The sequence below is a fragment of the Chaetodon auriga genome, chromosome 24 (assembly GCF_051107435.1).
Source record: "Chaetodon auriga isolate fChaAug3 chromosome 24, fChaAug3.hap1, whole genome shotgun sequence".
In the NCBI taxonomy this organism is placed as follows: domain Eukaryota; kingdom Metazoa; phylum Chordata; class Actinopteri; order Chaetodontiformes; family Chaetodontidae; genus Chaetodon; species Chaetodon auriga.
In genome coordinates, this window is record NC_135097.1 from 12,237,481 (window position 1) to 12,252,199 (window position 14,719).

At 45.3% G+C, this 14,719-nt stretch overlaps 1 protein-coding gene across 1 annotated transcript; it reads left to right on the forward strand.

Moving 5' to 3' along the window:
* The first annotated feature begins 898 nt into the window (after positions 1-898).
* Positions 899-14,265, forward strand: rcor2 (REST corepressor 2). Its single transcript, XM_076724314.1, has 14 exons — positions 899-1,045; positions 4,169-4,294; positions 6,443-6,499; positions 7,073-7,153; positions 7,439-7,491; positions 7,585-7,746; positions 7,863-7,987; positions 8,274-8,340; positions 8,437-8,676; positions 8,847-8,924; positions 9,190-9,247; positions 10,111-10,178; positions 10,464-10,625; positions 11,683-14,265. The coding sequence occupies exons 2-14, from the start codon at positions 4,171-4,173 to the stop codon at positions 12,028-12,030; spliced, it is 1,623 nt and encodes a 540-aa protein (XP_076580429.1). The 5' UTR covers positions 899-1,045; positions 4,169-4,170; the 3' UTR covers positions 12,031-14,265.
* The last annotated feature ends 454 nt before the right edge of the window (positions 14,266-14,719 follow it).

A 14,719-nucleotide genomic window follows, 5' to 3' on the forward strand; every position in this document is an offset into this window, starting at 1 on the left:
TGCCTTCATCAGGTGTGAGAAATCCTGCTGCAGCTCCTGAAACGTCCCCTATTCTACTCACACACACTCATCCACCTGTGCACTGGCACGTGCACACAGATTAATATACACACGCGCGCGCACACACTCAGAGGGCAGAAGACTTTGAATTGTTTGACATTTAAAATAAAAAAAATAAACCAAGTACAGTGAGGTTATTTATCTGAGTCATTGTTAGTTCATGCCCAAAGTCACGCACGCTCTTGAAGACACGTTGGTTCTCTCTCTCTCTCTCTCTCTCTCTCTCTCTCTCTCTCTCACACACACACACACACACACACACACACACACACACACACACGCTGGGTTCAAATGTGCCCCACTCTCCTGCCCTTTTCTCCACCATGCATACATCAGTACAAGTCTGGACAGCCTGCCTCAGCACAGAGATGCGCAGCTGACGAATCCCTCCGCCGACACACTGGCAAGTAGTCCCTAATTTAAGGGATTTGATAGATGGCAGATTAAGAGTCTATAACAGCTGCTGCTTCTACACAACATAACTGCCACTTCGTTCTCCTTCTATTTAAATGAGATTGACTGTGGACAATAATCATGGTTTGAATGAGCAAATATGCAGTTTAAAAAGCCTTTTTTTGCCAAAAGACTTTCAGTGCATCATGTTGATGAAATAAAAAATCACTCTAACGCGACAAAAACGGGCCCGGCAACAAAAAATCCCAAATTACGAGTAGCTGCACTTAATAGTTTAACAGGACTACTTTTTGTCAATCCAAACGGCTGGTTGGGAGAGGCGAACGCATCGGGGCGGATGTCCACCTCACTTTTCCCCGGGTGTTGTCCGTCTCCCCGGCACACACTCGCGGCTGCTACCATCTATCCATGCAGTTCACCTCATTGTACTGTCTGTGCTCATCAATTAAGCAAGAATTAAGCCGTTTCAGATGCAGTAATTGTCTTTTAACACTCCGAAGAGGATTGTAAACCGCGGACAGAGCCGCAGATAAGTTTTGAGTGCGGGAAAGCGGAGAGGAACGAAACACAGGTACAGTGTGTGACTGTTATCTCGACTTCCAACTACCGACGTTACTAATGTAACGCGAGGGTACTAGCCGCAAGCTAACTGGCTAACGTTAGCATTCGAGCGACCCAACTCGCTTTGACTTCAGATAGCACTTTGGTGAGGTGAGGAAATGTCTGCGTTTTATTGTTCAGCCTCCAGAAATCACTTGGACCGTTCAAACTCACGCCGTGTGTGGCTAAACGTCCTGGTAGAGACCGCCAACTTGAGTTTTAATGATTCAGAGAGCGGGTTTTTACTCCACGCCAGCGGCACCGTGGCGTTAGTAGTAGTAACAGCAACGCAGGCGTGGGGAAAACAAAAGGACTTCAAAGTCTGACACACAGCACAGATGACTGATGAGGAAAGATGTGAAAATGTTGATTTAGTTAACAAATGTGGCTCAGATTCGGCACCGGGTGAGAGTCTACCCGCTCGTATTTCTGTGAGGTTTAACGAATTTACACAAAAACAAGATTTAGCAGATTACTAGTTGGTGCTGGAAAAGAAGCACCCATAGTAATAGTATTAAAAAAAAAAAAAAAAAAACACTCCAAGGTAACTTTAAACTTAGTCCTAAGATCCATGAGCACAGTATTAGTCACTTTAGGACCACTATTGTCAACGTTATTTGTCAGAATGACTCAAAAATGATGCATCAATCAGCATTTATGATAGAGAGGAAATTAAATAGACTTTACATAGTTTCCCTTAAAGATAACATGAGACTTTAAACTTGATTGATTGTGTGTAGCGCTGCGTTGTGTGGATTGGTTTTGTGTAGCATTAACCATAATCATATTAGATTTCTTCAAATTGAAAGTTAAGGTGCCAGAAGTTCCTTGTGGTGGTCAGAGGTTGTGAAAATCAATCACTAAAGCATAAACGTGCGGTTGAGCAGTGTGTATTACAACAAGTAGACTTTGCTAAGTCGAGTTTTCAGTCACGTGTTATAGTTTTAGCTTTTAGTGCTCTTAACAGTTTATGGTTCTGGGAGAGACCGAGGCTACCGTGTCAGTGTCCGAGGCTACCGCAACCCTCTAAAACTCTCTCAAAGTGAGCCGGGGCGGGTTTATACATCTTTAATCTGCTTTGCAGCGATTTCCCACGCTTAAATTCGTCGATATGTAAGTAAATAGACAGATATGTGGCTCGGTTCGGGTGATGTGAGTTTGTAGTGAAGTTAGAGGGACAGCTGTTGTAGTTGTGGGGGCCACCGGGAGCCGCGATAGACAAAGACCCCCAGAGAGCCTCAGACACTTGTATTGTCTACCGGAGTTTGGTAGATGTGTGTCGTCTTGCAAAGATTGCCCCTCACCCTCACCACAGGCAGAACTGGATCATGTTTGATCAGGAGAATGAGGGAAATGAGTCAGTGTCGCTCGTCTGTCATGTCACTGCGCGTGCCTGCTTTGTTCTGCTCGTAGTTCAACTTAGGACACCGGAGACGAAGTTGCTGTTGTGATCGTTAAAGAAGGCGATCGTAAGCGATAACGATTGGGCTGATGTAACTGGTGTGCATACCCTGATCTGTGGGAGATATGGCTCTTTGTTTGCGGTCACCTGTCGTTTGTAGCCGCGCTGGTTTAACTGGGAGGGAGTTTTAACGCGTGACTCTGCGCTGTGTCCTGAGCTGACCGTCTAGTCTTTTGTGTTACCGTGTGATCCACTGGTCTGGAGATGCAGAGAGAGGGGGGAAGAAAACGAGGCTTAACCACGTAATGATACAGCACTGACTGTGGATGACACTTAAAATGAGAGCCCCCTTCGTGCAGGAGGGCCCTCGTGTTACCCGTGGCACGTTTTTTTTTTTTTCCAACGTTGTTTTTCACATGCTTCCACTTGTGAGTTGTACTGTTGTGATGGGTTTCCTTTGCACGTATGCAGAGGCGTGTGTGTGCTTAATTTTTGTGATGCATAGGTTTTCATACTGCAGACTGGAAAAGATGTCAGGCTAAAAATAGACATTTCATTTTGGACATCTTAACAGTGACACTGAACATGCATAGACAGATATAAAATACACGTTCAGGGCAAAGCAACAGCACTTTTTTGTCTTTTTCGCATGTACTAAAATACAAAGGGATGCATTATTGATTAATCTAATGATTATTTTCTTTATTAATTAATTGGCCCACAAAATGTCGGAAAATAGTGAAATCACCAAGACAATCACCTGATTGATTAATGTAAACAGTTCTGGTTACTCTGCTACCACTCTTCACATTTAAGGGAATATTTTCTATTTTTCTTGAAGAAGGTATAGAAGAGGTATACAGACTTATGATGTATGAAGTAGGTACACACACTGTATGGACAGATACCCTGAGCTGAGGTGTCTGAATTGGTATTAGGAGAGAAAAAGTCAAGAATCATTTATCAAAATTGTTGCAGATGACTTTCCTGTCAATTGACCCGTCATATGAGCTCAAGTGTTTCTTAAACAGTGGTCAGGAACACTAAATGGCCCTCTGGTGTGTTTATGGGTGTTGATAAGAGCCTGTTCTTAATTAGCTGGAGTGACAAAGTAAGACTAGAGTTAATCAGTTTGGGTTCTGTGATAAACAAGATGAAGAAGCGCCTGTGGATTGTTTGTGGAGGTGCTCTTGAGGTCAGTACTAGTCGGTAGAAGATCAGAACTTAAACTTGAGCCTAAGTTTAGTAATTAGCAAAATTTGTGTCTGAGCCAACGAATAGAGGCCACGTTATGGCATCTTCATCACCTCACGTCCCACTGAACTGATAACAGCGCAGTGTTATTTTAGAGAGGTACCAAGTTATAAAGTGACCCTGAGATCTATGGAGGACATAACTGAGAGTTGTTGACCGTGAAGGACTTCTCATGCAGCAAACCAGAATTTGGAAAAATTAACTCAGTTTAAAGGAAAACAATGGGAGTACTTCCAAGATGGCAGCAGAAGGTGCCAGTCTACTTTACAAGAGTGAATAAGGTTTTACAGGGTTTCAAGCGAAAACAAGTAGCAGCCAACTGGCTAATGGGCGAGAAAAAAACATTGTTTTATGAGAGACTGAATCATACCTAAGACAAACGAACGGTGGTCTGTACGTGGTGAAGTTGTATTTTTAGGGTCTGTGTGTTTATTGCAGCCATGCCCTCAGTGATGGAGCGCTCGGGGGCCGGGGTCCTGTCCAGGAGCAGAGCCAAGACCGTAACCAATGGCAACAGCCAGCCACACTCTGAAGAGGAGAGCAGCGATGAAGAGCATGCCCATGGTAGTGACACACACGTTAAACTGAAATATAATCCACTGACTTCATCTGAATTCAATTTTGTAGCTAAGTTCAGGCTTGATTTAGCGACTTAGCGTCTGCTAACATGAATATGTGTACTTGCAGTGGACACATTTCCATTGTACAGATGCATCACGCCAGCTGTTCCAGTTGCATTCATTGCACTGCTGCAGTGCTTCTTTAGTCCCTTGCACACTGCTCTCCTCTGTCGTCTCCTCCCTCCCCCCTCCACCCCCCTCCCACACTCTTCCATCCTTGTTATCCTCTGCCCACATACATCTTTCCTTCCTCCATTCTCTCCTTCACCCACTGACTTACTGTTGATCTTTCATAACTGTTATCTCACTAGGCACATGGATATGTTATGAGATCAAACACAACATTAACTTAGCTTTCGAAAGGCACGTCACTACCCAGATTTCCCCAGTCGGTTTCAGTCTGATGCTTTGCATCACAAGCCACCATTCCAAACATTATCACAACCACCACTTTCCTCCTCGCCTCCACCTCCTCGATCCCTTTTCGGTCTTCCAGTCACCTCTCCATCTTTCATTTTTTTGCCTCCTTCCATGCCCCTAACATTCAGTTTTCTTTATTCTTCATCCCCTTCCTGCTTCTCCATTTACTCCAGTTTCTATCATCCCCATCTCCTCCCTTCCTGTCCTCTGTGCTGTCCCTGAGGAAACAGTAATATGTCTCTTCCTCCTCCTGGTCTGCTTCCCTGCCTCTCTCGTAGTCTCTCTTCACTCTTTGCCTACCACAGTACTAATTACTTGGTGTCTGCCATCCGCTGTCGCCCTTCCTCTCTCTCCCCCATCTGTGTGTGTCTGTATATCTGTCACTCAGTGATGAGCGATATGCTGAAAATGTTAGCACAATGAAAATATCATGCATAAAGATGTTTATCACAATATGTGCTATTTCTGTTGAATTTGACTGCTTCTCTCATAAGACGAGACAAATTGTTTGCTGTGATTAAAAACCTCCTTTTGTCCTAGTTGAACCAAACTGTCCAAAAAACCAAATATTTAGAACAATTAGGAAAATGGAGCAAGACCATGACAATCACTGTGTCCACAAGAGAAATGATTTGTAAACTATACTTAAAATGATGCTTTGCAAAACAAATGCAATATATTTAACGCCTGATTGATCATCTAGTAATTACATTGATTACGAGATGAGATGTGTCAGGCTCTGCCTCATTGAGCCTTGCAGGTGATTCATTGATTGATCATATGATATGCGGTCCTTTTGGTTTTGGGCCAGGCTAACCATTTAGCCACCGTATGGCGTTATCAATCTGTGCTGTAATATGTGTTTGGCAAGTTTTGAAATGGATTCTCTAAACTAAGCTAATTATCCATAGTACCAGTTAAAACAACAAATGGTTGGGCTGTGGCGGCTGAAGTCACAGGAGCTGTTGCTGTTTAACGTTCATTCCCTTGATGACGGTCACAGTTCAACTTGTCTGTCATCAAAGTTAATGTGCTCCATGCAAACTAGTGTCTGTACTCAGCCAAACATTGAGTGTGAGGAAAGAAGCTCCACTCTCTGACACCACTGAACAACCACAAGTGGACCAGGTGTTTTAGTTGGTCCAACAGAGTGATACCTCCTCTCTCCAGTGGATCACTTCAGTGACAGGAGTCATAAAATAACCATGCCCTTCAGTATTTGGATCATGTGGATTAAGAAGGCTGCAGCTATTGTTTAAGTGTGTCAGATATTGAATCAACATTTTGGTAAATGTAAGCGTCAGACTTGGCACATCCCCACTGGAAAAAGATCAAGCTGATACAGTAATTTCTCATTACCTGGATGTAATGTTCTAAGAGTATGTGCTCCTTGATGTGATAAACCAATAGTGAAGCCTGTTAGAGGGCAAAGCATGTAAAAAATACAAGATGATTCTCATTCTCAGTTATTTGCTCTGTCAGGCTGCAGATGACTGTCCATCTGTCTCTCCCCGTATCTGTCTTCTTATGATACAGTCCGTCCAGCTCTGCAGATTCTTGGGAAATTTACAAAAATACTTGTCCCCCATCCTCTTTATCTCTCCAGCTCAACCCATCCCTCTGGGAAATAAAATCTCATGTTCGTCTTGTCTCTCTCTCTCTCTCTCCACAGACAGTATGATCAGAGTGGGAGGAGACTACCAGGCTCAGATCCCAGAGTTCAAACCAGGTAAACTGGGGGAGAGGAAAGCACTATATAAAGGGAAATGAATAGAGAGAGAGAGGGAGGGAGGGGATCTGGGCTGAGGAGGAGACATAGAAGTCGGGAGAAATGTGGAGGACATTGAAATGGAGGAAGGAGAGGAATGCAGATTATGAGAGAAAGAAAGGTCGAATGACCATTGTTAGTGTGGAAAGCCAGGAAGATGGAGACATGGGAAGAGCCCACCAGGTGTCAACTAAAATTGTACTAAACACTAATTCTATACTAAATCATAGTTTATGTTTTATTGTGGGGATATAAGTCAAAAACTGAGTCATTCCTCTCGTGTTAACAATGTGTCTGTGGCATATTGAAAAGCCTTAAATGAATCTGATGAATGTAAAGTTGAAGTCTTAGAAAATACAAAGTAGTTAGTGGAGAGAAAATGTGTTAAATAATTCATATTACTTGTGACACCATGCGGTGAAAGGCTTCTTTGAGGTCGGTATCAAGTCTTTGTTCAATAAATAAGTTAGTTGTGCAATATTCAAACCCTATCCAATTTGACTTTGAAGTAAAAGAGTTTGTTCTTCCTACCAGACAGTCCAACCCGCTACAATGAGAAGGACCAGAGGAGCATGTTGGTCTGGTGTCCCAACAGTCTGCTTTCTGATGCAATGTGTAAGCTCTACACACACACACACACACACACACACACACACACACACACACACACACACACCTGCCTTACCTGACATGCACCAGTACAAGCTTCTCTACGTGACCTTCAGTTTAATGCTACATGCTGACTGGAGAAGACCACTCAGCCTTTTACTTCTCTGTTTGTGTCCTGTGCACTCTTTCTCTCTCTCACTCTTGCACCCTCTTTGTCTTCACCTCTCTCCCTCATTTCTATGCGTTTCCTTTGCCTTGTCTTTCTCTTATCCCATCTCTCTCTTATCCCAGTGGACGAGTACATCCTGATGGCCAAGGAGAAACATGGATACAACATGGAGCAGGTACGGCACACCAAGATAAAATGTCTTACTATTGTCACGGCTTGTTTGTGTCCCTCTCCTCTGACCCTGTCCTTGTCCCCTCTGCTCCTTCAGGCTCTGGGCATGTTATTATGGCACAAACACGACGTGGAGCGCTCGCTTGCCGACCTGGCCAACTTCACCCCCTTCCCGGACGAGTGGACGGTGGAGGACAAAGTGCTGTTCGAGCAGGCCTTCAGCTTCCACGGCAAGAGCTTTCACCGCATCCAGCAGATGGTGAGACACTGGGAGAAAACACACACATATACTCTTACAGAATATTTAGTGCAGAATTGAGTGTAATTATCAAAAAAATTAATACTCAACTTATTGATTTCTGTGTTTGCGCGTAGCTTCCAGACAAGCTGATCTCCAGCCTGGTGAAGTACTACTACAGCTGGAAGAAGACCAGGACCAGGACCTCTGTCATGGACCGACAGGCCAGGAGGCTGGTCAACAAGAGAGAGAAAGACGACAGGTATGAGAGGCCGTGAAACCAGACAGAGAGAGGACGGACCGAGCGGGAAGGAAACCTTAAGCTCTCACAAACGACTCATTTGAGATCTGACATTTACAAAACTCTTGCTAAATGACACTCGATAAGCATGTCGTCCTGGGGAACAAGAGTCTCATGAATATGTAGGAGACACTTTGATATTATTTCTTGGAATTTTCAGTTGACATTCTCGAGCATTTTAGACATAGACAGTCGGCCGGGGACGAGGCTTAACCACGGGCAAATTTTCTTTTCTCTTCTCCTGTAGTAATGACGATATGGAGGAGGGAGACCCCGGCAGTGACAGTGACTTTGAGATTGACACCAAGAAAGAGGTGAGTGGCAGAAAACTTAGTAGTGGTTGTGTGTGTGCCGGAGGCATCATTCCAGTACGACCCAATGCCTGATATTTGTGTCATTTGTCCACACAGGCGGTGAAACAGAACCCCAGCAGCACCGCCTCTGACAAGGCCACCCCCAGCCGCTCTGGGCCGGTGAAGAAGGAAAACATCGGGGCTCAGTACCGCCATCACCCGCTCAGAGCTCGTCGCCGGCCGCCCAAAGGCATGCACCTAGAGCAGGGAGACATCACCTCCCTGTCAGCCTCCCACGATGCCGGGGTGCTGACTGTACGGCAGCTGGACGCACAGTTGGTGTCCCTCAAGAGACAGGTTTGTACTTTAGGTGTGAGTAAAGGCACCAGTGTACTTCTAGAGGTAGTTTTAGGGAACACCAACTTATTTTTTATTATTATCAGATTATCAGAAGCTGCTTTGTGTCTGTACTTCTTTTTGGTTGACAGCAGCATTTCTCCTCCTCCCCCTGACACTTTTTCTCTCAGGTTCAGTCGATTAAACAGAGCAACAGTATTTTGAAACAGGGCATAAATGAAGGTGTCAACACTTTGAGACCTGCTGAGGTAAGTTTTTTTCTTTACTTCCTCACTCCTTTCTTTCCACGTTTTCCCTCCTTTGCATCCTTCATCTATTCCCTCTTTTATTTTTGCTTCCTGCTTGTGTTCACTTTCTTCAGCTCTGATCTCTCCTCAGTCTGTCCCCCCCTCCTCTTTCATTCAGTCACTCTGCCCTTCCTCAACTCCCTTCAGATATTATTTCACCCCCTTGTGGAACTGAGATTAGTCTTAATCTGCTCTTTGCTCTCATGTTGTCATTTTCACCTCTCAGCCTGCTCCTAAGATGAACTCTCGTTGGACCACGGAGGAGCAGCTCCTGGCTGTGCAGGGTGAGTAGATGCTGTAGCATCGATCATCATATGTTGTATTGTCAAAATTTCTATGCTGGACTCGGGTAAAGGTCTCAGGTAAAGGTTGAAGTGTTTATAACTGTTCTGGGGTGAGAAGCAGCTGTCTCAGCCTCAGCCTGACTTCATCATACTGCCACCCTGATCACTCTCCAACAAAAGACTCTCCTCAGAGGCATTCATAGTGTTGCATTCATTTGTACACACAGCAGGTGACTCAGGTAGTTGTGTAATGCTTCCTCCTTTCACTCCCCGGCCAATCGCTGTGTAAATCTGACATGATTGTCTGGTTATCTGCTTCAGAACATGGTGATTAGACGATCCAAAAAGTGTGTCATTTGAAGTTTATTAAGGCCCAGATCAGAATAAAAGCCATGAGGAATAAAATAATTGGGGCCGTGGACAATTCAGTCTCTGTAGCTCCAGTTGATATGTTGCAGGTAAAGTCTGAAAGACAGCTTGCCCGTTCCCTCAGCAGCTGCAGTCAGTGTGCCTTTGAGCAAAGTCTCCATCAGCTGCAGCTGTGCAGTGCAGACAGCAGAAGAGAGAGCAGAAGCTGAAAGACATGAATGTGTGTAGTAATGTGAAGCGGGATGAGCCTCAAAAAGCGCAGGTGCACTCCGGCGGCCCACCTCAGGTGAAGGTTAACTGACGATGCACGCATCAACAAGCCTGCTCGTACGCCGTTCTCTCCTCCTGTCTCTCCTATCAGACGCACACTGACATATTTCTCTGACAGAGCCGCAGAAAGCAGACTTGCCTTTTGATGCAACAAATTGGTGGCAAGTGATGTACAGCACATAGACGCAGTATTAACCTGACATCTTTCCTCTGTCTCTTTCCAGCTATCCGCCGCTATGGTAAAGACTTCACAGCCATCGCCGAGGTGATCGGGACCAAGACGCCAGCTCAGGTGAGAATTCTCTTCCTCAGGGGTTGAAAATCTGATGAAGATCAGCCCTCTGAGCTCTTGCTCTGACCTCCATCTCACCCTGCATCCATCCAGCCGTTCACAGTCTGTGTGCTGCCGATCAGCTTTTCACCTCCTCTCCAGTTTCGTCCTCATCCCTCATAACTATAATCTCCATTATCCGTCCTTTCCTTTGTCTTCTCACCTCCAGTCTCCTTGAACGCAGTAAAACTTTTCTGTCCTCCTCCATCTCTTTTCTGACTCTCCACCCCTGCCTTGTCCGCCCAGGTGAGTTCGTTCTTCGTGAGCTACCGGCGCAGGTTCAACCTGGACGAGGTGCTGAGGGAGTGGGCGGCCGAGCAGGTGGCCACCAGCCGAGACCAGAGGGACCCCAGGAGGAGCGGCGAGGAGATGGCGGCAGCTCCAGATGGAGCAGCAGAGGAGGACGAGGTGAGGACAGAGCATACACGCGACACGAGGAACGCCCTTAGTCATTCAGAGCGTCTGCACAGATATACACAGATATACAAACACTTCTAGTGAGTCATAAGTGATGATTGAGAGGGATTACTTTTGTCTATACATCCTTTTTGAGGAAAATCCTCCTCATTTTGCATTTTCCTTGAAGTACAGAGCTGGAGTCAGAACATGGTTAGCCTAGCTTAGCATAAAGTCTGGCAGCAAGGGGAAAGGGCTAGCCTGGCTCGAAGGCTTAAATGAACATGATGTATCTTGTTTGCTTCTCAGATTAGAGGGAGATATATTCTGTAACCTCTTTACAAACAACAGCCCTCACCGTGTCTGGTGCTCAGCAGCCACATCTGGTAACAGAAACAGCACAGAGGTCCTGAGCAGACAGATAAACTTGTCTGGCAAGAAATCGTTACACACACAAACTCCCTGAAAACCACAAAGTTTCACTTTCGCATTTCTGTTTGTCTACCTAATAACAAGATAAGACAGGTTGATTAGCTGGCAGGTGTGCTTTTGAAATGCTTGGCTCCATTCAGTCTGTATGCTAAGCTAACATAACACGTAGAGGGAGACTAATGTCCATCGTCTCATTCTTCTTTCCCCCTTGGACTTTGATTCAAAATGAATGCTAGAATTAAACCAAACGGCTGCTTTTAACCTCAGATTTGTGTGTTTTCACTATCTTACCAATCAAAGACGGCGTCAGCCTTAAAAAGAAATGGCAGAGAAAAGCTTCCAAGATATTCGGTCTGTGAGATGAACTGGACCGTCAGCTTAATGCCGACTCTCACAGCCTAAATGCTTGTTGGTGCTCTGGGTGGATTTAATGGATGACGTTCTTACATCACAGCTCCTGACTTTATGAATAGAGCATGAACTTGTGCTGTGGTTAAAGCTGACTGCCTCTCCTCTTCATCATGGAGCTAATATGACATTTGTCCTCCCTCTCCACCTCCTCCCACAAATGTGTTGTTCTTATGTCGCTTCATCTTCTTTCATCCTTTAAACTGTTTGCTCTCCTCTCTCCCCTCAGGTCAAAATGGAAGACTCTCCCTCCGACACCGCCAGCGGCTCGCCTACCCCCTCCTCCACCCAGACCCCCTCCTCCCTCTCCCAGCCTCCTCCACTGCTGCGCCCTGCACCTCCCTCAGCTCCCCCCAGCCTGCTCCGTCAGCCCCCACCTCTGCAGACGCGCCCGCTCCAGAACCGAGCGCCCCACAACCACCCTCCGCCTCCGCTCATTCGGCCTGCGGTGACCACCTCGTCCTCCTCCACCGGGAGCTCCAGCCTCAGGGCCTCACCTCCCAGCTCCTCCTCTGCCGCAGGGCAGATGCCTCCGTCGCTGGTCGGGCTCAAAGTGGAGCAGCCAAGCTCGCACTGATACACACACATATCAGGAATAGAAACACACACACACACACACAGATAATAGGAATACAAACACACACAGTTAGCATGCAGACTTCACCCTGTTCCTCCATCGCTCCTAACCTTTGTTTTTGGGATCATCACACATCACATGACTGTGCACACACTCAGGTCTCGGTGACATCACAGCTCTTAAAATGTGGCAGGAAGAGTGCGAGGACCCCCACACATACACACAGGTCCACTTTGTGAGGCAGTGGCCTGAAGCCCCTTTACTGTACTAACAAACACCTACCTCCAGACCAGCGTTCTTTAGCGTAAACACACACGCACACACACACACTACAAATAAACAAGGAACTCCAAACAAACACTACCTGCACAATCGTCCCTTAAGAAAACAAAAAGAGACACTGGATCATCAAGCTGGTGAAGAAAGAGCAAAGCCCACCTTCTTGTTTCCATGGCAACTGCTGAACATCTGGATTGTGGAGGATTGTGGTTGAACACACACACACCCACCCACCCTATATATATATATATATATATATATGTACTATATCTATACTGTAGGTTCCACTGGGCAGGTATCAAGTCATCCATACAACCTTCAGGAAAATGAAATGATGAGTTAACGAGGGAAAGAAAGATGGAGGAAGAGTTTCCCACATCTGAGCCAAACCTGAGAGGTCACAGAGGTTAGAAAATCGTTCATTTGGCTAGAAATGATGTGGCGAAAACGAGCCTTGTCCTAACGAGCTCTGCTTTAAAACTTAGGCCCTCAGATGAGAGGGAAAAAAAAGGTACTTTTGCAAAGAAACCGAGCTTTGTAACGGAAGCTGTGCTCTGAGTTTATCGCTCCGGCTTTTAATTATTAAAGCTGTTGGTTCAAAACTGGAAAAAAAAAAAGAAAAAAAAGGAGAGCGAGAGATCCCACCTCTCCCTCTTCTCTCATAGCCATGTATTGCTAGTATTAACTGGAGTGATGTTTTCTTCTTTTTGTTTTTGGACTAGACTTTTTAAAGTGAGCCTTAGGTAGGCAGGTAGTCATTGTACGTAGTTTAGATGGTGCATACTTTATTATTACGGTGATGATTATTGACTGAGCACTAAGGAGAAAAGGAGCCTTTAAACGTGTGACTGGACTTTGTGTCACATCTCAAGATGAAGTTTGCCTCAGTTTGTTTTTCCCTAATCTCTATACACAGATATCTGCATATGAATCCACACACTGTGGGCACGGGACAAGATTTGGGTAGCGGGAGCGTTGTAGATTAGGTTTGTAGTCGAGGAGTTGGAGTAGTATTGACCAATCAGGTGTGACCAGCTGTGGTTGCATGCAGGTAAACAGTCCATGTGGAGAGAAAAAGAGGTGGAACGCAACGCAATCTCAGAACCCATCAACTGTCTTTTTCTGCCTTCACTTGCAGATATCCATTGATAGAGATGAACCAAAATATCATCGAGACCTAAAACAATTTGCTAATCCTCAGATTGTCTTTGGGTTCTGAGATTGTTTTTCCATTGGCTCACAGAATCCCCACGTCTCCAGTCATTTGTTGACATTTTACAGTTGTTGACTTCCTACATGTTCTACCGCAGAAGTAGCAAAAGGTGTTAAAAGAAGAATTCAGCGTTTTGGGAATAGTGCTCACTTTCTTGCTGAGAATGACTTGGGTGGACTTTTTTTTTTTTTTTACCAAAATGTTGAACTCTTCATGAAGCGCCTGGTAGTTCAGAGTCCTGTCCAGGCACAGGAGGAGGCGTGGGAGGTCAAAGAGCATCTGAAAGGATTCATGTAGCCTTTGAACTGTCAGGAAATGCTGGATCTTGTCTTTCAGTGCAGCTTTCGGCCTCTGAAATGTTCCTCCAGCTCGTGTTCAAGGATATCAGCCAACCTTGTGCACAAATGACTGAACGATGTTCTGCTCTGGTGACTTGTGTGCCATTTTCATTTGAACATCTGCCGGTCGGCTGCTGTCTGCGTATCACTGCCTTTCCTTTAATCTGTGTTCAGTGCTTCTCCACGACTACATTTCACATGGCGCGCGTTTGTCAGCAGAGGCCTTCAGCGTTCACTGAGCAGGAATCAAAGCGGCCCTTCACTACGCTCGGCTTTAAACTGGCTTGCCTTTTGACTTTGACTTATTTTTGTTACATTTGTTCCTTCCTCCAAAAAACTGCTTGTGTGTTCTGTAAGTGAGAAGTTGTTTACATTGTGGAAACTGAACTCTGTGTTTGAGAAATGTTTTTGGTTTTTTTGTTTGTTTTTTTTAGAATAAAGAAATGACCAAATTGTACAGTATTTGTCCTAAATTTGAAAGGAGTTTATTCTAAGACACATCATTTAGTCCCAAAAGCAAAGTCCTATGAAGCGCCGTCTGCTGACTGGCTTGTCCACCTGCAGCTCCCACATTCCTGAGTGGGGCTGGGGCCACGAGCGCTTTGCTGGTTCTGACCTGTGCACCAGGAAGTGATTCAGAAGAAGCCTGAAGACAACGATGAAACATCTTATAAGGTTACGGTGCTCAAAGACTGGTGCCAGTTTCATCTGAAAATCATACACCTGGTAATGAGCCAAACCCACAGGAAGTACTTCAGGTAATTCCACGTGAAGGATCCTGTCTGCAGTGCTTGAACACAATTATTAAGATTTGGTTGTTCACAAGGCTGATTACCAGCAAAGCCTGTGGCCCCCGATC